Source organism: Tenrec ecaudatus, chromosome 18, assembly GCF_050624435.1.
Source record: "Tenrec ecaudatus isolate mTenEca1 chromosome 18, mTenEca1.hap1, whole genome shotgun sequence".
Lineage (NCBI taxonomy): Eukaryota > Metazoa > Chordata > Mammalia > Afrosoricida > Tenrecidae > Tenrec > Tenrec ecaudatus.
The window spans coordinates 44,522,830-44,546,929 of record NC_134547.1 but is presented as its reverse complement, the minus strand read 5'-3'; the positions used below and the strand labels follow the sequence as shown (position 1 = coordinate 44,546,929).

The following is a 24,100-nucleotide window of genomic DNA, read 5'->3' as shown; positions in this document are numbered from 1 at the left end:
TTTTAAAAGAGCAGAGAAATATTTTAAAGCTAGCAAGAAGATAACTTTACTAATTGAACATGTTTCAGAAGCAGAAACCATAAAAAGCTTTGAAAATGGAGTCAAAAAACCTGGTTCAGAGCCTTAGTTCCACTTAGCAACCAAGCAGTCACAATTTCTACAAGCCTCATTTACCACATCTGGAAATACATTAATAACTACCTGTGATAGGTTTATTGTGCCAACCTGGCCAATAGACACATATGGGATTAATCAGGTGGCAATCTGATTGGAGGGCAAAGAGACACATGGCTCGGCAAGGCCCACCCCTCTCTCTCACTCTCTGGTGATCAGAGCAGCATGTGGCTGCTTCAGCTAGTTCTCTGCCTCAATTTGTGAGCTACACCACCTGTGGGACAAGCCAACCCATGCCTCATGTCGCTAGAGCTTGAGGTTCCTTCAAGACCTGCTTCACCACGCTGCTGGTGTGTACATCGCTTGAGCTTGAGGCATGTAGATCTTGCATTGCTTGAGTTCAATATCCCATCTAGGCCTACTTCACTAAGCTTCTCAGCTATTGACTGTTGGTGACCCGCCATGCTGTTTGCTGCCTGTAGGTGGACTCTGCCTACATTGCCCAAGGGAATACTCAGCTGTCTGCTTCCTTGACCTTGGACCCAGCAGCCTGGTGAATTGAAGTACTTCTAATCCATTCACTGTTTCATGGAAATGAGTTGAACTGAGCCTTCTATACTGTTGTGTGGACTAATTAGCTGTTATATTCCTTCATGATATATATACCCATATATATATTCCTAAGTGTCGTGGTTTTGTTACTCTAGAGAACCCTGCCTAACGCACTACCTCGTAGGCAAAAGTTATGGTTTCAATGGAATGAGTGTTCCTTCAGTGAGAGGGTTATATTTTTGTGAAAGTTATAATCCCAGTGTCTAGTTAGTAACTGCTCAATAGTTATAGAATAAGGGAATATATTTAAAAGTGAACCTGAAAGGTGAGGCATCATATACAATGCCAATGGGTGACTGTACTTTCTCTTTCTTTGCATTTCTGTAGAAGAATGCAAAAGAGTCTACTTTGTCTCCCTCTTTAACCCCTATGAGATGGAAACTCAATTATGGAAACTTCAGGTTCTTATTTAAACACTGTTGTAACACAGACCATTTGTTATATATCAGAATTCATTATATATTTCTAAGTTATTGGGGTATGGACCTTAGATAGACTTATATGCATGTAAGGTTCTCAATATCATGAGAAGAAGGAGTGTGTCTATTTTATTTACCACTGGTCCTCACTGCCAACCTTTGGCTGGCATAGATTTGGCACCAAGTAGCATGTGCAAAGGCCCTGTGGCCAGATGAAGCACAATAAGGAAGAACTGTGAAGAATGTGGAAGTAGCAGATGGGCCGAAAGCAGGGAGTCTCATGTCTGAAGTAGACGCTGAAAAAGCAGGAACTGCCCAAACCATGCAGACCCTTGAAGGCCCTATGTAATTTTGTCTTTACCCTAAAAACAACAAAGCCACGGAAGGTTCTCAAACAGGTGGTAGTGTACAGAGGTAGGAAAGAGGGATGTGTAGACTTGTTTTTAAAAGAGCACACTCTATAATCAAGAGAAGAGATTGATAGTGTGGGGAGGGGAAGTGAAGGGGCACTAGGGTGCAGAACAAGTCATAAATAAAGAAGCTATTACAACAACCCATTACATAAATGATGGCTGGATCCAACGTGGTGGTGATGGGAGAGTATAAAGGTTTCAAAAATATTTATTCAAATCAATAGCAATTGACTTTGAGAGTAAAAAATGGAAAACACTCCGTTGTTCTGTGCTACAATTCTTCGACTATAAAACAAGATTGTGGATAACTTCCTCTACAATCTGCTGGAATGTAAAAGATAACATCTGCGAGGCAAGCAGTGGTTGGCACACAATTAAGTGCTTCAAACAAAAGATTCAAACAAAAAAGCCCTCCTTGCGTTTTGTCATTCCACAAAATGGCAACTACCGAAGGCTAAACAACTGAAAAATGGGAACAGGAATGCAAACACTCATACCCACTCCGCTGAAGACAGAATCTACCACTAGCCACTGAAACAACTATTCCCAATACACTCATCTGACCTCGAGATCTGTCATCAGAGAACACTCCCTGTTGGTGAGACACTCCAGCTGGTATCTGCTATGAACAGTCATCTGCGGATCTGGGAAACTGAGGCACAAAGGTGGCCATTATTTTAACGAAGAGATCGTGGGCAGAAGCAGGACCCCCCAGAAAGTGTCTTCGTTTTCACTGTTGACCCCGTCCAACAGGACTTGGTCCGCATCCAGGGCAGCACGAATTCAGAACTTCCACCTCCACCACCACCACCACCACCACTCCCACCTTCCCGTCCACGTCTCCTGCTTCCTCGCTGGCAAGGCCCTGTCATCTCTTGGTTTAGAGGGGACGCGTCCACTCGCCATCAGCCCTGCCCTTTCGATTCTCTGCTCGGAGCTCCAAGCGCACCAAAGACTGCATATCTCGGAAAACCCTGCGTACCTTGGCTTCTCGCTCTTGTTCCTCGACCGTCGGAGATCGCTTCATGCTGCTTCCACCGCTGCCTTCGCCACCGCGAGCCGTGTGGAGCCCTGGCCTGGACCCCGCCTCCTGCTTGTAGTTCTCACAGGGTCCCGTCCCCGCCCGCTGCCATTCTCTCTCGGCGCTTCAGAAACTAACACTCCCGGCATGCACTGCGGCGCCGCCCGAGAGCGCCTCTGGGTTGGGAGCAGGACAAATTACCTGGGTGGACAGCGGGGCGCGAGTAGTCCGCGACCCAGAGAGCCGGTGAAGAACTACATTTCCCAGGTGACACCGAGGCCGCGTCGCGTTTTCCCGTGCTCCTCTCCCCCGACCTCCCGACCCGCCGTCGGCGCTATAGCAACGGTAGCTAACAGTCGGCGAGAGTGGCGGTGAGTACTCGGAGGGGCGGAGGGGGCGAGAGCAGGGGGGTGGCTCGACCCTTCCCCCGCGGCGTGGGCCTAGGGGCCGCGCAGCGATCTGAAGAAGGCTCTGCAGTTCTGCTCGCGGGGGAAAAGCCCCCCAGCGCGACCCCTCCGCACCCCCAGGCCTGCATCAGCCCGCCCTGTATCCCCACGCCTAGGACTGGTTTGAAATTGTGTAGCTCAGCCCCAAATCCTCGCCGGCCGGTGCGCGTGGACGCAACTAATGGCGGCCCCTCTGTATCCCCAACCTTTTTTCAGTACTAGGTCACATAAAACATAATTCCCTCATTTGCCCTGGGTCGAGAGTTGGTTGGTAGACCCCCAAACCACCGCTGTGGCCTATTTGTTTTTTTGGTTTTTAAAAATACATCCTTATTTATCGCGTGATTCCATGTCTTCATACAGTTGGGGGGAGTTTACCCTTTGAGTCCTAGCACCTGGTGGTCATTATTCATTCAATAAAGATACATGTGCCAGACACCGAAGTGGTCTGGCGATATGGACGAGAGTGATACGTATCTCAAGTAGAGGGGAACAGGGAGTTAGGATTTCCAGGAACAGAAATCTTCACGAAAGCAGACCTCCACATCTCTCTTCTGCAGAACTGCTGGTAGATTCAAACCCCCACCCATTCGGTTAGCGGCCAGCTCCCGAGTTCCCCAACAGGATCGTGTATTTGTCCGGTGGAGAAGACTATAAAGAAATGAAATGATAATGGTGAGGCAGAGTACCCTATGGTAGAATCGGAGCACAAGGCTTCACACGGGAAGTGAATCTTGGAGCCCTAACGAATCTGGAACCAGCCAATGCAAAGACCTTGGGCAAGTCCGGAGGTTGGTAGGTTTGAAGTAAGTTACTGAGACATGCGTAACTGACAAATAGGAAACAAGAGGGTTTCGCATAAGGTGTTGTCGGAGGTCAGGCCCTTCGGACCCAAAAACCTCTTGAGGTACTTAGGAGGCACCGTCAGCTCTGATCATCTAATAATGTTTTCATTTAAATTCCTTGACCTGCAGTCTGCTATGGACCTTTGATTTTATTGTAAATACAGTGATTTTTGGTTTCATAATTTACATTTCCCCCGCAAATCATTTCATTAGGACATCATATCACTCAGTCATATTATAATTTACAGTGTTAAAAGGTCACTACCTATTGTAAGAAGCATTGGCTACATAAGGCAAGAATGGAAATGGAATTTGATTAGGAAGTTATTATAATACCCCAGGCAGGAGATGGTAATAACTGAAATAGGGAATTACAGTTTAAAATAAACAACTAAGTGAATTTGAGACTTAATTGGGCCGTAGAATAGGAAGTAGATAGCCAAGTGGCTTGACACTTAGTAAATGTTCAATAAGTATTTGAGAAAAAGCCTTTCCTTCCCTGGACCTCATTTCCTCAATGACACACAGAGGGTATTAGTCTTGATCATCTCTTGAATCCTTACTGCAGATCGAGGGTTCTTGGTGTAATCGCTGTTGGCAGTTTAGTTCGGATCCTTTGTCCGGGGGCCTGTGCACTATAAGGTGTTTAGCAGCTTCCCAGGCTCCATCCACTATAGTTGTTCATTGCCATGGAGTCCCCCCATGCTGAGTAGAACAGCTCCATCGGGTTTTCAAGGCTGTGCCCTTTCTGAAGCAAATTGTCAGGCTTAGCTTCTGAGATGACTCTGGGTAGGTTTGAACCACCAACCTTCTGGCTAGTAGTAGAGTGCTTAACTATTTGTGCCATCTAGGGACTCACTAGCTCTCAATAACACCACACCCAGTTTTCTACCCCTATTGTAACCCAAGGGAGCCAGGTGCTGAAGTGGCTACATGTTTGACTGCTAACTGCAAGGTTAGTAGTTCGAAACCACCAAGCGCGCCTCCGGAGGAAGATGAGGCTTTCCATGCCCAAAATGAGTTACAGTCTCGGAAATCCACAGGGGCATTTCTACTCCATCCTGTGAGGCAGAATTGACTCGATAACAGGGAGTTCTGTTGTTTATTGTATCCCAGTGGTGCCAGTTGATTCCAACTCTCTGGGACCTTATAAGGACAGGGCAGAACTGGCCCCGTAGGATTTTCAAGGCTCTCAATACTTTGAAAAGCAGCCACATCATTGTCCTTTGGAGTGACTGGTGGATTCAAACTGCCAGCTTTTTGGTTAGCAGCTACGTACTTTATCCTGTGTGCCACCAGTTATCAGTTATAACCAAAAACACCAGCACCAGACCTTGCTATTGTGTGAGGTCGGGCAAATTGTTTAATCTGTGGCATTTTCTTCATTTGTAATATGTCAAGTGAATACCAACCTCACAAAGATATTGTGGAATCTAATTTGTATAAGCCGGACCTTTAGTACAATGCAAGAAACAGTAAGCATTTAATAAATGCCATGGTCATCAGTTATTATATATGTTAAGCCAAACTCACTGCCATAGAGTCGGTGCCAACTCATATGTGGGGCAGGGTAGAACTGCCCCTGTGAGTTTCCAAGGCTGTTAACTCTTTTTTTTGGCTGTTAACTCTTTATGGAAGTAGAAAACCTTGTCTTCTTTGGATATAGAAGTTGCCTTAATTCTCTCATGAAAAAGTAATCACTTTCACAGATGGAATCTGCTCAAATTTCTTGATAACCTGGGTCCTACAATTCAATTTCAAAGATATGATCTTTTCTATAGTAGTGTATTGCTAATTAAATTGTGTCCCCAAAAGTATTTGTTGAAATCCTATGGTGCCTATGGTGTGATTCAATGTTGGGGAAGTTGTTTGTTATGTTAATGGGTAGACATTAAACTTAATCACATCAAAATTATAAAGAAAACAATAAACACAGAGATACAGCTAGGGGAAACATTCACCATATGAAGATCATCTAATCGATAAGCCAGTGAAGACCAAGGAACACCGAGCTACAGCAAGGAAGGAACTGACAGGTCCAAAACTCTGAGTGGGACATGAAGTCTCGAGTCAATTTCTTCTCTTTGCGTCCTTCTACTTGTGTTACAGCAACTGCAGGTAATTTAAGATAACGTGTGCAAATAAGGTAGATAATCTCCCAGACATAACCTCTGTTGGCTGTGTCTGTCACATAAAAATAAAGTGGTTCTCCTCTTGTCAGTTATAAGTTGTAAACCTTTTAAAGTGAATTGGCAATGCCAACAATGAGTATGAGAAGAAAATGTTTGAAATTGTAGTAATGATTGCACAAACTTTCTTAATATAATTGGACAATTAAATTGTATGATAGGTGAAGTATATGCAAATAAAACTTATTTTGAATAATGAATAAATAATGTAATAAGTTATGAACCAATCCCTAAAAAGTATTGTATATACACAGTGTATTCGTTTCTTAGGGCTACTGTAACGACCACGGATCGGGTAGCTTTTTATTTATTGCCTCACAGTTCTAGAGGCTAGAGGTCCAAATCGGGGCATCAGCCATGGTTGACTACTATTGAGCGCACTGAGAAAAAAATTGTTCCATGTCTCACTCTGGCTTCTGTTAGCTCTAGACATCACTTGGCTATCAGCTGCTGCAGCACATGCGTCTTTTGATTGGGATGCCAGGCATAAAGGATTAGGACTTGCTCCACTGTAACCTCAAATTAACATAACTGACTTTATCTTCAGAGACCCTGTTTACAAACAAGGCTGTGTTCACAGGGACTAGTAGTTGGGATTTCAGCATATCCTTTGGGGAAACTCACTCCATAGCACACACATGAACCTTCTCTGGTTGTACAGATCCGAAAGCCCCGTGGACGCCATTCATCTACCTCTGTGCCACGCAGGTTCTGTGCCAGCCTCTACAAAACAGAGGTGGCTAGTGCCAATCAGAGTTCCAGTCTCCTGGATTTTACATTGTAGAGACAGCTCTGCGATGCTGTAGGTGTCTTCATTGAGGAGTACTGACTTGAACTTCTGTAAACTTCAAATCAGTGAGTGCTGATGAGTGGTGACTAAAGAAACGTAGCTAGGCAGCCTCTGCGTTGATAGTCGAAGCCCCGGGACCTAGACCTCATGGCAACAAAAACAGGACTCAACAAAATCCAGTTGGTGAATTTTTAAACCATTACATTTGAAACTGCCCACTCAATTGTACATCAAACAGAAAAGTAATAGACAAGCAGTTTTTTAACAGTGAAGATTTACTTGGGACATACATAGCTGAACTGGATTCCATCCACATATTGGTTGCATTCTTCACAGTGAACAGTTTCGTTATTTCTCTTCTAGCTGTTCCTCTTCCATTTGCTTAAGCACCATACCTTCCCAAACCTTTTCCTCTCTGCTTTAAGATAGCTGTTGACCCTGTGGTCTTGGTCTTATCTAATAGGTTTTTAAAAACTTCACGGAAAAACTCTATTTCTTTTTCCTACTAACTCCTATAGACATTTTTATAAAAGATAACCCTCAGACATGTAAAGGGTAGCAATCTTGACACTTCGGGTTAAAGGGTCACTTAGTTTAAAGATGACTTCAAGGGGTAGTTTCAATTCCTGGTTTGAAGAGCAACTGCAGGCCAGATCTCGGGGACTCCTCTAGCTCGATGAAGCCTGGAATCCTGATGAATTTGGCATTCTTTTCTCCTTGTTGATCAGGACACTTCGGTTGTGTTCTTAATCAGAAGGCCCAATAGTGGTGGCCGGGCACCATCTAGTTCTTTGGCTTTCAAAGTAGCAGAGCTCTAGTAATTCATGGAAAAGATCCACTTCCTTTTCTGATTCTTGGGTTTCCTTCTTTTTCTTTTGTTCCAGACCAAAAAGGGGGGGGGGGGAGAACAATTATGACTTAGATGACCACTCGTAAGTTTTTAAGACCCCAGACACAGCTCACCATACTGGGAGATAGAACAGAAACTTTAAACACTACAATATTATGGCAGTTGAATGGCTTAGGCTGAGACCTCTGGAGTCCTAAACTCCCAAACTAAACGAACTAATCCTATGCTTAGCGATTTGTTATGTCTAATTAATATCAGTATCTGGAAAACCTAGCATTTGATTTATCCATTCATCCTTTTTCCCTCTGCAGTTTGGATCATACACGCTATGCAAACTTCGCCCATATTCAGTGCCACTTTTCCATCTATAAACAGGAAGTACCTACTGCCTAGGACATCCTTACACTTCATCCCCCACACCCACCCCTGATAACCACTACTGAATAGTTTCTGTATATTTACCTATTTATGTCATTGCAAAAAAGGGAAAACATACAATATTTGTCTTTCTGTGATGGACTTTATTCACTCAACATAATATCCGCCAGGTTCATAAACCTTGTAAGATGTTTCAGGAATTCATTTTTCTTTACAGAGCAATGTTCTATAGCATGTATGTATATGCTACATTTTCCTTGTCCATTCATTCAACAAGGATGTTTCCGCCTTTATCCTATCTTTAATGAACATAGATTTGCATATGCTTGTTTGTGTCCCTTCTATTTAATCCCGTTTTTCAAGTAATGTTGACATTCCAGGAAGTGTGCTTTTAGCTTACCCTTAGAGTAACTGTGAGACACCAAATTGGGTTGTTTTCCCCAATTTTGGAGTTTAGAAACTGAAAGACTCAGCTGAATAGTGCTACTACATTCAACCTTTTTTGGAGACGTTCTTTCAAGTTAACCTGCTTTCTTTTGAGGGAAGGAGAGGAGGCAGGACTGGAGGGAAAGGATTCCTTAAATTGGGGGTTGTTTTTGTTTCATGGAGCCCTGGTGGTGCTGCAGTTAGACATTTGTCAGCTAACTGCTATTTGGGGGTTCAAAGCCACTAGCCGAATCACGGGAGAAAGCCGAGGCTATCTGCCACCATGGAGTTTGTAGTCTTGGAACCCTGAAATAGGGCTGCAGTGAGTCAGAATTGACTCAGTGGCAGTGGGTTTGGTTTTATGGTGTGGATTTTTGTTTCAGATAAAGGAATAAGAAGATAAAGGAGAAGGAAGAATGATAATCTTATTTCATTTCCTTAGCAAACTATAGGAAATAGAGTGTTGAAAGGAACATTATCCTCGTGATTGAATATAGTTTTAATTTTAGAATAGAAGCTTTCATCTTCATCAAGCAGCACATGTGGGCAATAAGATGGCCATTAAAGTTCTCGTTCTGTATTCATTTTATTTGGTTCATTCCATTGCATAGCTAATGTTATAACTTGGAAAGATTTTATTTGCATTTTCTTCTCCACAGATAGGCCATGTCTGGTCCCACTGATGAAACTGCAGGAGACCTGCCTGTGAAAGATATAGGTCTAAACCTCTTTGGAATGGGAGGTTTACAAGGTTTGGCCAGCTGTTATTTATTACAGTTATGAACTTTGATCAGTGACTTCTTTACTTTTCATTTAAAGTTTTTCTGATATTCATACAAACCAAGCCACTTAAGTAACTACATAATTCTTGATTGGACTAAACAAGAAGATGGAGAATTGAGAACAGCATATGGTATTTTATTGCAAGCATCAATTATCAACAGCTCATAGAAAATGTAAAATCCTTCTCTGTTCTGATAAAGAATTGTTATAAGTCATCTTTTTAAAATTCCACACATCAATGAACTAGAGAGAGTATCAAGCCTGAAAACTGAATTGCCTGGTTTAAATCACATTCACCATTAAAATCTTTCTTTATGTTTAAATTTTATATGAGAGGAAATGCCATATTTAAAAATTTCTGCCTTTCAAGTAGAGTATCTCAAAATGACTTGTTTATCCAAGTGATAGTGACTTTTTTATCAAATTAATACACATTAAAGGTTTTCCTTCTCCTTTTATCACTTAGTGGTTACTATAGAGCGAAAAGGCCCTTTTCAAATTTAGAAGGAAAAGGGCTGCTTTAAAGAATAATTTAGAGTGCGGAGCTTTTTGGTTTTGTTGGTGTACATGCATCAGCCAGGCTGTCCTGCCACTCGTTATTATTGAGCAGGGTAATAAGTTTAAAATATGTTCCATTAAGGAGTTTCATTTGCGTTTTAATCAGAAACGAATAACCTGACTATAGCTTTAATTGTTAAAGATATATGTAAACTTTGCTTTAGTTATTTGCAGAAATATTGTGGATTCAAATACAAGTAAATTTTAAGTGTGCGCAACTATTTGTTGGGTTTTGGATCTCAGGTTCAACACTGTGGCTTTAATCTCTGCACACTTTGTTTGTTTCTTTTAGAGAATTCTCATTCATTTACCTACTTTACAGTGATAGGGGAAATATCAAATTTAAGTATATGTAAAATTTTGTCATATACACAAGTCAGTATAAAAGATCTTATGAAATATATAAGGTAGATTGTAGCAAAGGATTTGTGTAATAATATATAAATATTTAAGATATTTTTGTTTTTCTTGTAAATTTGATAGTTTATTTTCCATGGTGCCAATAGCTTCCAAAACATCTTAATCATATTACATTCATCAGATCATTATACTCTTGCCTTTATAAAATAACAATGATACTATCAGATGCTCTGACTTTTACTTTAGGTTGCTCAAGGAACCCTGATTGCATTGTGGGTTATGGCAGTGGTCTGCTCACCGAAAGGTCAGCAACATTTTGAATCCAGCAGTCACTCTGAGGGAGAAAGATGAGGCTTTCTGTCCCTGTAAACATTTGTCATCTCAGAAACACACAGGGCCAGTTGTACTTTGTCCTCCAGGGTTGCTGTGAGTCAGAATCAACTAGATGGCAATGAGTTTGGTATTAATTGTTGCTCTAATATTTAATACTGTATATAAAGAACTATTAGGAGAGATTTTTATTCCCTCAGATCAGTGGTAGGATCAATGTCATAACATTTTCTAAAAGTCTTTATTGGTCTTCGCCAAGTAAAAGTTCTAGGGTGAGTCCATCAATATTATATTAATATAAACTCCCGTCATCTTTAGAGACTATTATAAGTTATCTCACTGGTAATTACCTTGGAATTTTTGCAGAAAGTTCAACCATTCGGACCATGAAGTCTCGCCAGGCAGTGTCGCGGGTCAGTCGTGAGGAACTGGAAGACAGGTTTTTGCGCTTGCATGACGAGAACATTGTACTTAAACAACATGCCCGAAAGCAAGAGGATAAAATTAAAAGGTTAAAAATAATACTTCTGTATTTTTTTTCTTATTCTGTAAAGTCTGGAGACTGTTTATTGGGTGTGGGATCTCCTGCGTCCACACTCATCCTCCGTGACCTTCTGTAGGGTACTTACTCGAGTAACCAACACTTTTTAGCCTCAGTGGAAAGCCTTACCTGGGATCTTTTTTTGGGGGGGGGGGGGGAAGAGGGCAGCTTTTGTGTGAATGCGATTTTTGAAAATAGAAAATCTTGCAAGCTAGAGTAAAACCAAGAAGACTATGAGTGATTATGGCTGAATTTGTTTTTTGAAAGAAGGAGCTAATAGCTAACAGTACCACGAGTGTATCATAACTAGAAATAACTTTCCACCTGATAGTTATGGTTTAATAAAAAGTAGCCAAAGCATCTGTTATTTAAATGTCTTTATTTTTCAAAATGTAATTTTTCTAACTTGTTAGAATGAATGTTTTCTTAAGATTTGACATTTATTAATGAAAATCCCACTTTAACCCTAGAACATATTTAACTTTGCTTGAGTTAGTCTAGATTCTGTATGTATTTCAAGAACCTACTGTTTCTGAAGAAACATTGTCATCTTTTATTTTTGTGTGCCCCCCCCCCCCGAAAAAAGTCACAGGCATAATTTCTAATGGTAGATAATCTTTATTTTCCTGGTGAGAAATACTGTGACCTTCTTCTCCTGGATGATAGTAGAAACAAAGGTGCTATCACATGGCTAAGCAGCAGCAGACCTGCATTTGTGTTCTAGTTCCCCGTCAGGTGGGACAGCCAGCGAAGCAAGCTAGAAGATAGGCTTTGTTCTGCCAGAATTCAACCTGGAGTCATCCTTGTATTTTCCTGTGTACTCTCTTGTTCTTCTTGGCCAAACAACTACTGCAATGTACAGGGCTTTTGCTTTGAGCTGGATTTTGAGTCATGATGATGGCTTTTTCAAGACACCTGACTCCTTTTTCTGATGTACTTTTTAACCAGGAAACTGGCAAGGAGACTAGCATATACCAGTCAGAATAAGGCATGTAGTCTATGACCAATAAAGAGGGTTTTTAAAAATTTTTGTTGCTGTTGTATTTGTCTTTTCCAAACTTTTGAACCCAACTGGTCAATAAAATAATTTAATTCACGTTAGTAATTTGTCCTAGCCAGAAAATATAGCACAATAATGAGCCATGTAGCTTGACGGGAAAGGATTGGTGTGGAAGTCAAGCTGTATACATGTGTTTTTGTTTCTTTGCTATTTATGGTTTGTGCAAACTATAGTGACTATCAAGCACTATGACCTGGAGCTTTAAATTAATCTCAGCCTCACACCATTGACACCGCCCTAGACACAGAGACTGGATTGTCTTTAACTCGGTCCTTAAGATGTAATTAGTATCACTTTCTCTAAGTGTAAATGTAGATTCAATCAACTGACATGTTGAATGTGTTCAAAGTTTACCAAAACACTTACCTATAACTATCATCAGAGAATCCAATCACATGACTGAAAGCACACCTATTACTGGACACGCGATGCGGGCTTTGCTCCTTGGCCTAGTGTGTTTCACTTCTTCAGAGCAATTGATTCGCGTTTGTTGGCTTTCAACCAAGGGCCATTTTTCTCTAAAGGTTAACTCTCTCCTTGGATAATATATGTATCTCTCTTTCGAATATAATCTATATATGTGTATGAAAGTCTCTGTGTAACAGGGGACTTAAATATTTATGTTGATATCTCTTTGGGACACCTGCCATATTCTGATGCATTTGCCATTGGATAGGGCTCAGGTTCGTGAACCCATAGAAAGGGTAGGTAGAATGTGTGGTTCGGTTGGGCCACATTTCCAAGTGACATCTCATCCTCTGGGTTAACTGGAAAAGGAACTAATCCATTGATTACTAGAATATTTTTGGTACTCTTGGATCTTGGTTTTTATTATCCTATATCCCTTATAAAGCATGCATAATGGATGTGCCTCAAGGGAAAAAGCAAACGATCTTAACTGATTATGTTATGCATAGCTCTCCCTGATGCCACATGCTGTAGGCTGCACAGCCAAAAGTGTAGACAGACAAGTATTACTACTGCATTTACAGAGGACTCTGCTTAGGGCAAAAATAGGTGGTTCTATGACATCCCAAAGCTATTAAGGGTTTTTTTTTGTTTGTTTCTTTTTTTTCACTTTTGTTCTCTTAAGTAAAAGCTTCTGTCCCTAGCCAGGCTAAAATAAAGCAAACCCATTTAAAGAAAAATGAAGTGTGCTTTTATTTTCAATCTCCTGTCTGGGTCTTTATAAAAATAGATTCACTATAAACTAGGATCCGCTATTGAAGATGTGCGACCAATTTTGTAAAGTCTTGAACTTGTATCTCTCATCAAAGCCACCTTTTCTTTCTTGTCCTGCCAAGATTTTTCCACTCACTGTCAGGCATGTTTTCCGTACGTGTATATTACATCACCCCCATGTGCCCTTTCTGTCTTTTGTTCTGTCTAACCAGTTTTTATCAAAACTTAAAAGAATCAAAGGTATAAACGCATGAGATGTCAAAAAGCACAATTTATGCCTTAACCTAAAATATTAGAAAAGTATTAGTATACGAAACTTTGCATCTGATTATTTCCTGCCATTAAATAGGCATATCTCTAGAGCACTAAGAAACACTTCTTGACATTTTTGTTTCTTTTGAATTTTTTATTAAGCTTTTACATGTGCACATCTATGCATCCTAACATTTTGATATTTGTAATATGTCTTAATCCTTGAAAATCTGAAAACAATATATCACTTAATGCTGCATAGTCTTAACACTCTTTTCAAACGTTTTAACACACTGTGGATTGCAGATATGACCGACCCCATCCACAATCTGTAGCTACATTTAAGTGCATCCAGCATTCCTATATAAGGTCATGCGTTAAAAATTGCATTTGAGGAACATGTGGAGTAAATATGTGTCCTCTCTGTACTAACCTTAAATGATAAGCCTTAGGAAACTGTTATTTGTCAGTGCTATAAAGCAGATTGTTGCCCAGTGGTTTCAATTATCATCAAAGGATTCTTCACAGGCAGTAATAGTTACATCAGAACCTGAAATTTATTATTCAGGTTCTGCACTGAAGTCTTCACAGGGATTATGTTCCTTTCAACAGAAGGCATTTTATGCTGACTTCTCACATTCCTTTTCATCTTTTTATTATTTCTCCAGAATGGCCACCAAGTTAATACGGCTAGTTAATGACAAGAAAAGATATGAGCGGGTTGGTGGCGGCCCCACGCGGCTGGGACGGGATGTGGAAATGGAAGAAATGATTGAACGACTGCAAGAGAAAGTTCATGAGCTTGAAAGACAAAATGAAGTCCTCAAAAACAGACTCATTTCAGCCAAACAGCAACTTCAAATCCAAGGTCACAGACAAACACCGTACAATGCTGTTCAATCTCGTATTAACACTGGACGTAGAAAAGCAAATGAAAGTGCAGGCTTACAGGAATGCTCCAGAAAAGGTAAAATAAATCCTAATCCCATGTCTTTTACTAGATGATTTCTCCCTTTGTTTTTCACATCCACACACACGTATGCTGGGTTTTCTTCCCTCACTTTTTGGGGGGTTTTGCTTTGTTTTTAAGCAGTTTTATTGACATTTCACCCACATATCATTACAACTCAATCATTCAGTCATATCAAAAGGAGTTGTACAATCATTACCACCATCAAATTTAGAACATTTTCTTTTTCCTTGGACTCATTGTGATTGGTTTAATTATTTTTTAATTGTGGCAAAAATATTCAAAACAAAGCTTTGCCAATTCAACAACTTTCGCGCACACCACTTATTGCTTTATTATTGATGTTCTTAAGTCACTGTGGAAAGAGTGTGGGGAGAAAGGTGAGGCTATTAGCTCCCATAAAGATTCACAGCCTCAGAATCCCTTGGGAGTTCTGCTCTGTCCTAAGAGGGCAGCTTGTAGTGGGTGGAAGGTCACTTAGAAAGAATGCAAAGGTAGTTTTTTGAATGAGGTTTTCATAAAAGGTCATTTTATTTAAGAATCACTATATGAAAAAAATCACTATATCATGTTCAAATTTTGTCACGTTAATATATATCGTACCTGTTACAACAGGTATATAAAATGGAGTGATATTGTAATTTGGTTTAGTTTTAGATGGGTTTTTTATTTTAAATTACAGATGGAAATCACATTGAGTCAGGCAAGTGGGAAAGTCAGCTAGGTTACTTTTAATATGATCACACTGTTCTGAATGAAGCATTGTAAGTTCATCATCCAAAGATCATTGATAAAATTGCAAAATTCTGCAAACCTTCCCCATTTTATAAAGGTTGCATGACAATGGAATATATACATAACCAGGGGTTTATAAATTGAGTTATTGGTCCATTTACTAACAAGTGACCTTGGACAAGCTACCATTATCATTTTGAACTGGGGTTTTCTTCAGATATAAAAAGGATTTAAGCAAGTAACCTCTTCATATACAAAAATATAGTTCTAGCTCTCTTCATTTGGAACATGAATGATCTGAATCTACCCAGGCTACCAAGCAATTCAATTCTTAGGCAAAACTCCATCTAGAAACCATGTACTCTAAAATGTCCAATTCTCTCAACACCTATATGATTTTCATTTATATTGAAACTAAAATTCAATAAACATGTAAGGTACATTTTAAAACTTCAACTATTAGGAAAGGAAATAGAATTTTAATTCAAGTAGTCATTCCTTCCTTACACTGCTTCATGTAAAACCAAAAATTTTCAGGGACATAAAGAAGCATGTAAAACATTGGTTTCAATTCCTCAAAGAAGGGAAAGAAACAGCTTATACACAGAAAGTGAAAAAAACATTTTTTTCGTTTTCTCTCCGAGCTAAAATGTTAACACTCTCTGCCACAAGATAGAGTTCCTTTGAAGTCTGGGAGGCCTGCACATAGGCAGCAGACAGCGCCATGAGGAAAGGGCATGGCTCCTCCTGACTGTCTGTGACTGGCAGTAGACTGAATTATACCGAAGGTGATTGTCATCAGTAAGAAAACATATTCTGCCACAATTAACTTCTTTACCTGGAAGGGCGCACTTGCCCTCTCAGAGCTTCATTTTGTCTGTTATCATTTTATTTACCTTATAAAAAAGTCATTTATCCTTTCTGAGTCTCAGTTTTGTCATCTGGGAATGTAAACAGCTCCCCAAGTCTTCTGTGCCAAATGAGAACAGGACTCAAATTTTAGATAAATGCAGGGAAAAAAACAAAACAGAGCAATAGACTCGATTTTAAACTAAGACTGCTTAGTTTACATTTTTCCTTGGTTTGGGTGCTCAGGGATTCGGACTTTGCTCAAGGTGGTTTCCACTGCTTTTCAGAGTAAACGGGAGGCTCATAACCTAAGTTGATACTTTGTGACCCTAATAGACCCTTCAGAACTGCCTTGGAATCTTGAATTTAGTCCAGAGTTATCAGAAATATATCTCAGCCTCGGGTAATTAGGTGAGAAATTAGGCCCTCTTTGGCTGCACAGTACAAAAAGAAATCATTTTCTATGTGTGCCTCACTGGGGGAAAGGATGCCAAGTGCTGGTCTAAGGTTTTACCAGTGCAATGTAGGTACAGTTCTTATTGTGAGCAATCACTGAGAAAAGATGATTTTCCTAAAGTACATACATGCATTTCAAACAGCCGGTGGCAAACCTCCATGTGCCTGTATGTTTTAAGTTTTATTTTGAATATAGTTTTTTTTATTTTTAATTTCAGTAGTGTCGAATTTACTGATGTTTTGTGTAGGGAAACGTAAGAATGAACATTTCTGATAAATTCTATCACAGCCAACTATCTATTGAGATATCAATAGTTCCATCATATTAGCAAGAATTGTGCACTCAGCCTCACAGTCCATGTTAGGACAGTTTCTTCTTTCTTGTATCCATTGTTGTTAGCTCCCTAGTTCTCCCTATTCGCCCCTGCCATGCCCCTAAGATATTATTAATCCAGTTACTGTCTCTGTGCATATACCTATAGATATACCCTGCATTTCATATACAGAAAGACATCATAAACAAAAAATGCCAGCAACAATGGCAAAGCCAAAGGCTCAATCAACAAGAAAACGTTAGAACCTGTAACAAATAGACACTGGACCAAAAGGGAGATCAAATGGCAAGGTGTCTCGAGTTGTGACCTCAGCACACCCGCAGTAACCCTCCTTCCAGCAGTGTCCGTGTGACAGCAAGGCCAGTCGCCTCCCGGGCCCACAGGCGGGATTCACGGGACCCTGCGCGCGGATGCCGGCCGTTCACTGCCATCCAACGTCTTCTGCAAAGCCGGTGTTCAGGATGTAAGCTCTAATCCCATTCCCTCCTCCAGATTTGACTAAATTAATGATGACATCAATCGAATCACTACAGGCTTCACGAGGACAATTTAGAATGTTCTCCAGTAAAATGATAATGATGTCTCTAAAGTGACCCAGAGACAGATGCAAAGCATGGATATGTAAGTGAATGTTGAGGTCACAACTACTCCTAGCCCTAACCTAAGAGCAATTAGTTCTCGTGACATGATCCTGCTCGATACCGGCACTCATGCACATAGGGGAGCTGTAGCAAAGTGTGCTAAAGAATGAAGATGGCCCTGGCTATCAGAAAGAATAGCATCTGGGGCTTAGAGGATGATCTTCAGATAAGCAGCCATTTAAATGTGGCATCAGCTAAGTTTACTTGGAAGAAACACATCGGCCATTGTGATCCAAGGATTGAACATGGTTTATAGAAGGCTATGGATGACAGTGGAAACCCAAAATCCTTTGTAGGGTCCACACATAGACGAAGCCTGTGGTGCATCTCCTCTGATTATAGTTGAGGGTGTGAATAGCATTGTTCTCACACAGCGAGCATGTAAAGTGGGTTGTGGCTGCTTAATTACGTTCAAATGTAAGATCATTTGATCTCCCATTTGGCCCATTTTAAAGTTGTTCCTACTAAAATAAATAAATAAGCAAATTAAGGGGAAACACGTGGATGAAGTCTCTGGTGAATCCCCTCTGACCATGGACCAGGGATGGGAATAACCTTGCTCTCACGCAGAATAAGATTATTACAGATGCAGTTAAATTAAAATTTAAGCACCTTATTATTTGTTCTCACTTATAATCCATGTCAAATTTGTACTAGTTTTTAATACTTTCTGCTTTCTTTTCTATGGGTTTTTAAATACCTTTTCTGTAGTATGTTAAATCCAGCACAGGCTAATCTATAAACACAGTTACTGGATTAATAGTTTCTTACAGGTTAGGCATGGGAGTTTGGGGGAAATTAACTAATAATGAGTATACAAAAGGAAATATTCTGTAGCTGATTGTGGTGGTGATTGTACAACTCCTCCTGATATGATTGAACAATTGCATGATATGTCAATTATATGTCAATAAAACTTAAAAAATAAAATCCAAATCTACAGCCAACTATTTTAACATTTTAGGCAGAACCTTTTCTGTCCTTCAGTCTGAGAGTTTGTAACAGATGTTGACAGCTTTAAAAAGAGCAGAAAATAATTGTCCCATTCCTCTCATATAAAAATTGTCAGTCTTAAAAAAGAATGTGTTCTGTAAGCATTCAACTAATAATTGGAAGGTTGGAAGTTTGAACCCATGCAGAGGCACCTCACTAGAAATACCTGGTTATCTTCTTCCAGAAGGTCACAGCTCTGAAACCCCAGTGGAGCACTCTTCTGCTCTGCACACAGGGGATCACCATGAATCAGAATCAGCACACTGGACAGCCAGTGGTTTGAGTTGGGTTATTCTTTACCTACCATGTGGTGGTGGTGGGGTGTCGGACTCCTTGTGACCCCTGGTGTGGAGCAGAACTGCCTCAGAGAGTTTTGTCAGGGAGTTGTTTTCTCCCACAGAGCCACTGTGCGGGCTCCAGCTGTCAGCTTTCCAGGTCCTAGTCAAGTGGGCAACCCTTATGCTCCCTTGTCTACATTACACTCCAGTAATTACGTCATCTTAAAAATGTAAAGTAACGTGTTAAAATATATTTTCAACAATGTAGCCATCCTTGTAAAATTGCATACAATGAATTACAATAGGTACAATCTAGGACCCCTGGTGAAACCGGCAGGTAATGTTGGACAGCAAACCAGAAGGGCAGCTGAAGCTAACTGCTCTAGTACGGATTGACCCCCTGGGATCACTATGAGTCAGAATTGACTTGATGGCAGTGCTTTGGCTTTTATGAGAAAAATTGTACTTACAGTACATAAGGAAATGTTTTATTGAAAGGAATCTATTTAACAAGCCAATCTCAAATTGCCTTTTGTTTAAATATACATGTTCTAATTTGTATAGAATAAACCAGAGTACAAGAAACATTTTCACTTAAACATGTGAGGTCAAGAGATGTGAATGAATGGCTACCTGAAAGTTCCCAAATCATTTACCAGAAATACTGTTTTAAAAACAGGTCTAATTTTGAGAGTTGTTTCTTTCATACCTCAGTTTAGATTATTATAAAGATTTTAACGCAGACCCTGGATCTTTCAGACATTTTTGCAAGAGCTCTAAACATACGTTGAATAGAATTATTTCTAGGTGATTTGGTTTCCATAGTAAAAGTTGTTAAATGGGCAAAGCCTGCTGCCATGTTTTATTTAACGCCCAAAGGTGACTGTGATCTGATCGCCTCTTTGGTGCTGTACTTCCAAGTGTCTGCACTGTGAAGCACATATCTTTTAGTATTTAACAAGGTATTTGATTTGAAGTTTCCTTAGGATAATAAATTAAAGGTTTTTCTTTACTAGTTTCACTTCTGTAATCAAATCGTATTAATTTATTTTTAGGTATAAGATTCCAAGACGTAGATGTAGCAGAAACTCTGCAGCCCGCACTTACAAAATATGGCCACAATTTACTTGAGGAAGCCAGGGGAGAAATCAGAAATTTGTATGTATTCTTTTTCCATGCTCATGTTAGAACTTTGTTTATTGATTGTGTCTTTTCCATCCCGTCTTATCCCTTACTTTAAGGAAAAGTGGCTTATGTGTATATATAATCCGCTGCACTAAAACAGCCAATTCTGTGGAGTAAGAACAGATATTAAATAGCATGCTTACAGTAAAGTGAGTAATACTGACCACTTGCTCAACTGTCAACTGCGTTGATAGTGGGGTTTATGGAACAATTGTCTTTGTTTTAACCCAGCCCTCCGAGTAGCCACAGGCAGCATTCTTGCGCCCCGGAAAACTACAGATCTTTTTTATTTTAAAGTTCTGAATTAGTTAGCTCTTTTTCATGGTTTAAAAAATGGGGGATGGGAGACATAATTGGGAAAGAGGACTAACAGTCTAGAGTTGTCTGATACAACTGATCTCAGACTTTGTTTCTTTGTGATTCTGTGGTAGTGTTATTTTTTTTAACTTATTTTGATTTTGCAAAGATAACTTATGGAATATCTACAGCTAACCTCATACTCCGTGGTGAAAGACTGAAAACTTTCCCTCTAAGATTGGGAACAGCCCAAGATACTACTTTCACCACTGCTATTTGAAATTGTCACGGAAAGTCTAGATGGAGAAAGTCGGCAAGAGAAAGAAATTCAAATAGAAAAGGAAGAGGTAAAACTATCATTTATAGATAGATGACATTTAGCCAAAGGTAGAAAATCCCAAGAAATCCGCAGCAAAGGGAACAGAGCTAGTAAGTGATTTTAATCCAATTGCTAGATACAGCATCAACACCTGGACTTTGAACCAGTTAAACTGGTTCAGTAGTTGCCAACACGAACCAAAATTCATAACACAGACCAAAATTCATAACACAGACCAAAATTCATAACACAGACCAAAATTCATAACACAGACCAAAATTCATAACACAGACCAAAATTCATAACGGGGATGTGCTGAATAATAAGCACAATAAGAAAATTTGACAAAAGACCTAGAACGGGGAACTTAGAAGAGGCACAGCGAGCCCTTCCCAGAGGCTAATTTAGGAGATGAGAATCTTGCTAGGGCTGTGGAGCGCAACACAAACTCAGAGAGGTGCAGTTGGCAGCCCGTGGGAGTGTTCTTCGTGTGCCAAGGTTTCACAAAAGCTACTTGGTGTCATCGTTAGGTGCCTTCTAGTTGGGTCCAACTCCTTGCAAGCTCTGTACAACAGAAGGAAAGTTACTTTAGTGACATTTACATTTTAGTTCATCCAAGCCTCCTGGTTTTAGTGCCTCTGAATCACAGATGAAATGAAAGGTTCTACCTCATCTACAAGCCGTCACCTGGATCATCAAAACGTAATACTACAATCACCACTATGTTTCCAAATATTTTCTAACGTGACAAGGATAGTAATTCATTTCACTGAATTGTACCTGTAGAAACAGCTGAAATGGCAAATGTTTTGTTTTATATATGTATTTTTACCACATTTTTTTAAAGTAGCAACACTGAATAATTATATCTGAGATTCCTTGTCTTGGGTTGCTGCCAGACACAAAGGCATGCCACTAAATTGTGTTTAGCGTTTTATCTCCCTCGCTTAGATGGTGTAGGCAGATGTATATATGAAAAACCAAAGCCATACAAATTATCCGAAGATGAGAAGATTGTCGAAGTACTTAGATACCCGAGACAAACCCAATGCGATTGAGTTGATTCCAACCCCTAGTAGCCCGAGAGAGGGTTTCCCAAGCTGTGACTCTATGGAGACAGCCTCATCTTTCTCTTAGAGTGGCCGGTAGATTTGAACTGCCGTTCTTGCACTTAGCATTCCAATGTTTACCCAGCAAGGCTTGGGGGGACACGTAGTAGGTGATCAATAAATACTCCCTTACTTGAGAATGAAATCAAAGTCCAGTCCGAGCTCTAGCACTTTATCTTGTAAAAAGCATTATCTTGAATTGTTCCATATGTATTTCCAAATCATCATATGTAATGTACTATTTTACTATGTGCAGAGGCACTTAAGCTAAAAGTCTCAACTTTTGCTTGCTCTTTAGATAGAGAACTTTCTTTGCACACATCTTAAATACTGCAAACTTTCCTCTAACTACAAATTCTTGGAAACACTTTTTATTTCAGAGAAAATGTCATTCAGACACAGAGAGGCCAGATAGAAGAATTAGAGCAGTTGGCAGAGATCCTGAAGACTCAGTTGAGGAGAAAAGAAAATGAAATTGAGTTATCTCTTCTTCAACTTCGAGAACAACAAGCTACAGACCAAAGGTATGTGAAAAACAGAAATCACATTTGGATGAGGTCAAAATTAGTTTCAAATACTTTATCATGTCCCATAAATGGCTAAGCTTATATAGTCTATTTTAAAATCGTCTTTTTATTTAACATTCTTCATATAAACTTACTCCAGCTTTCTACCTGCTCTTAACATCTCTCATTAAGCAGACATCCTTAACCTACTCTGCTCTAGAATAGTAGCAAGCAGATTCTAATGAGTGCAGATCACCTTGACTTTGTCCCCTGCTCTCATGACCAGTATTATTGCAGGATGCTCTTCTGATTAGAGCTACCACGAGAAGTAGAGGTGGCAAAGACTCACTTGTTGGCATACTGGTATATAAGTACAGGTTTATTTAATTTATGAGTTCCAAGATGGCCACCTAGACACATGCATAACCAAATCCCTCTACAACAAATGATGAGAAAATTGATATGAAAGGAAATCTGGGCACCTGGAATCTTAGAAGAAAAGATGAAAGATAAACGGAATCCTTCACATCCCAGAGACTATGGATGGGGGCAGAAGGAGAGAAACAGGCAGATATGTTGCTCTGGGAGGAGGCTAGATCAGGGGCTAAACGAGCCCTGTTTCCCTATAGGTCCCAGGAGTTTAGATGAGGTACAGGCCCACATGCTTGCATGTGGACTGAAGCCACAGAGTCTGTGTGGGCCATTTTCCTTTCCTATGTTTTTTTTTTCTTTTTGCTACTTTTATTCTTTGGTGTCCTGGCAGGGCTGACAATGAGGGCAGTCTGTTTACTGCAGACTCACTATCCTCATGCTACAGCAACCTGCGGCCTGAGGCAAGTTCTTTTTCTCCTTCATAAGTCCTAGGAGTGGTGGGCAAGGGAAACCAGCTACAAACTCTCTGCAGTTCTCTGCAACTGAGCCGAGGGCCAGTGTGACAGGGCTACTTACCCGCTGCTGTTATGCAGGGCTGAAGGGAGAGCCCACCAAAAGGGCTTTTGCTTTTGCTTTGTGGTTTCTTGTATTCCATTCCTGCACCATCTGACAAAATCCAGTGTGCCCACACGATCTAGACCCCTGCCACCCTGAATAACGGCATCACAGTGTCTTGAAGGCAGCAGTTAACAGTGGTCCACATGAAGAAGCAGGAAAAATAGGCACAAACATGTGACCAATATCAACCTATCTATTCAGACCCAAAGGACTTTCTTGGAGAAGAAAAGACTCTGGGATTACAAGAAAAATAATTCAGAAGATGGAATGCAGGTACTTAAAATGGTTGGAGGAAAAGAACAAGAGAGCTATGGAAAAATAGAAATAGTAGACACAACAACGTCCAGAAAGAAAGAAATCCAGAATAATAACTAGGATGAGAGAATTAAGACAACACTTTAAAAGAGCAAAGCAATATAATTGAAGCAATGAAAAGCTGAATTAATGAATTTAAAGAAAAATCTTTCAATTGCAAGCTATGAGGGAAAAAAGATGAGCCAAAAAAAGTCTGAAGAAAACACTATCAAGAATAACAATTGACAGCTCACTGGGATTCCAGAACAGGAAGTTGGGTTTTTTTAATCAACAGGAAAAAAAATTGCTCATGAATTCTTGATAGGAAACGTCCCTAACACTATAAAACAACAACAAAAATAAAACTCACTTCTATCAAGTCAATTCCAACTCATAGCAAATGTGTAGGACATAATCAAACTGCCTCTGAAGGATTAAGACTGTAAATCTTTGCAGGAGCAGAAAGCCTAACTTTCTTCCATAGAGCAGTGGCTTCTAACTGCTGGTCTTACTCTTACCACCCCTATACTATAACTTCCTGCATACGATCTACACTGTAACTTCCTGCATATGA

At 40.1% G+C, this 24,100-nt stretch overlaps 2 protein-coding genes across 3 annotated transcripts in view; one reads left to right on the top strand and one right to left on the bottom strand.

Annotated features, from left to right (window-relative positions):
- Nucleotides 1-2,685, bottom strand: part of FTO (FTO alpha-ketoglutarate dependent dioxygenase) — a 451,554-nt gene extending 448,869 nt beyond the window's left edge. The window contains exon 1 of the mRNA XM_075538030.1: nucleotides 2,541-2,685. Within this exon, the coding sequence (XP_075394145.1) occupies nucleotides 2,541-2,585 (45 nt within the window). The 5' untranslated portion in view covers nucleotides 2,586-2,685. The remainder of the gene's footprint in view (nucleotides 1-2,540) is intronic.
- Nucleotides 2,686-2,847: 162 nt separating this feature from the next.
- The window catches only part of RPGRIP1L (RPGRIP1 like), a 136,854-nt gene continuing 115,601 nt past the window's right edge, over nucleotides 2,848-24,100 (top strand). For both annotated transcript variants that reach the window (XM_075536595.1, XM_075536594.1), the window contains exons 1-6: nucleotides 2,848-2,950; nucleotides 9,163-9,254; nucleotides 10,901-11,045; nucleotides 14,238-14,536; nucleotides 19,882-19,984; nucleotides 22,117-22,260. In XM_075536595.1, coding sequence (XP_075392710.1) covers nucleotides 9,170-9,254; nucleotides 10,901-11,045; nucleotides 14,238-14,536; nucleotides 19,882-19,984; nucleotides 22,117-22,260 — 776 coding nt within the window. In that variant the 5' untranslated portion in view covers nucleotides 2,848-2,950; nucleotides 9,163-9,169. The remainder of the gene's footprint in view (nucleotides 2,951-9,162; nucleotides 9,255-10,900; nucleotides 11,046-14,237; nucleotides 14,537-19,881; nucleotides 19,985-22,116; nucleotides 22,261-24,100) is intronic.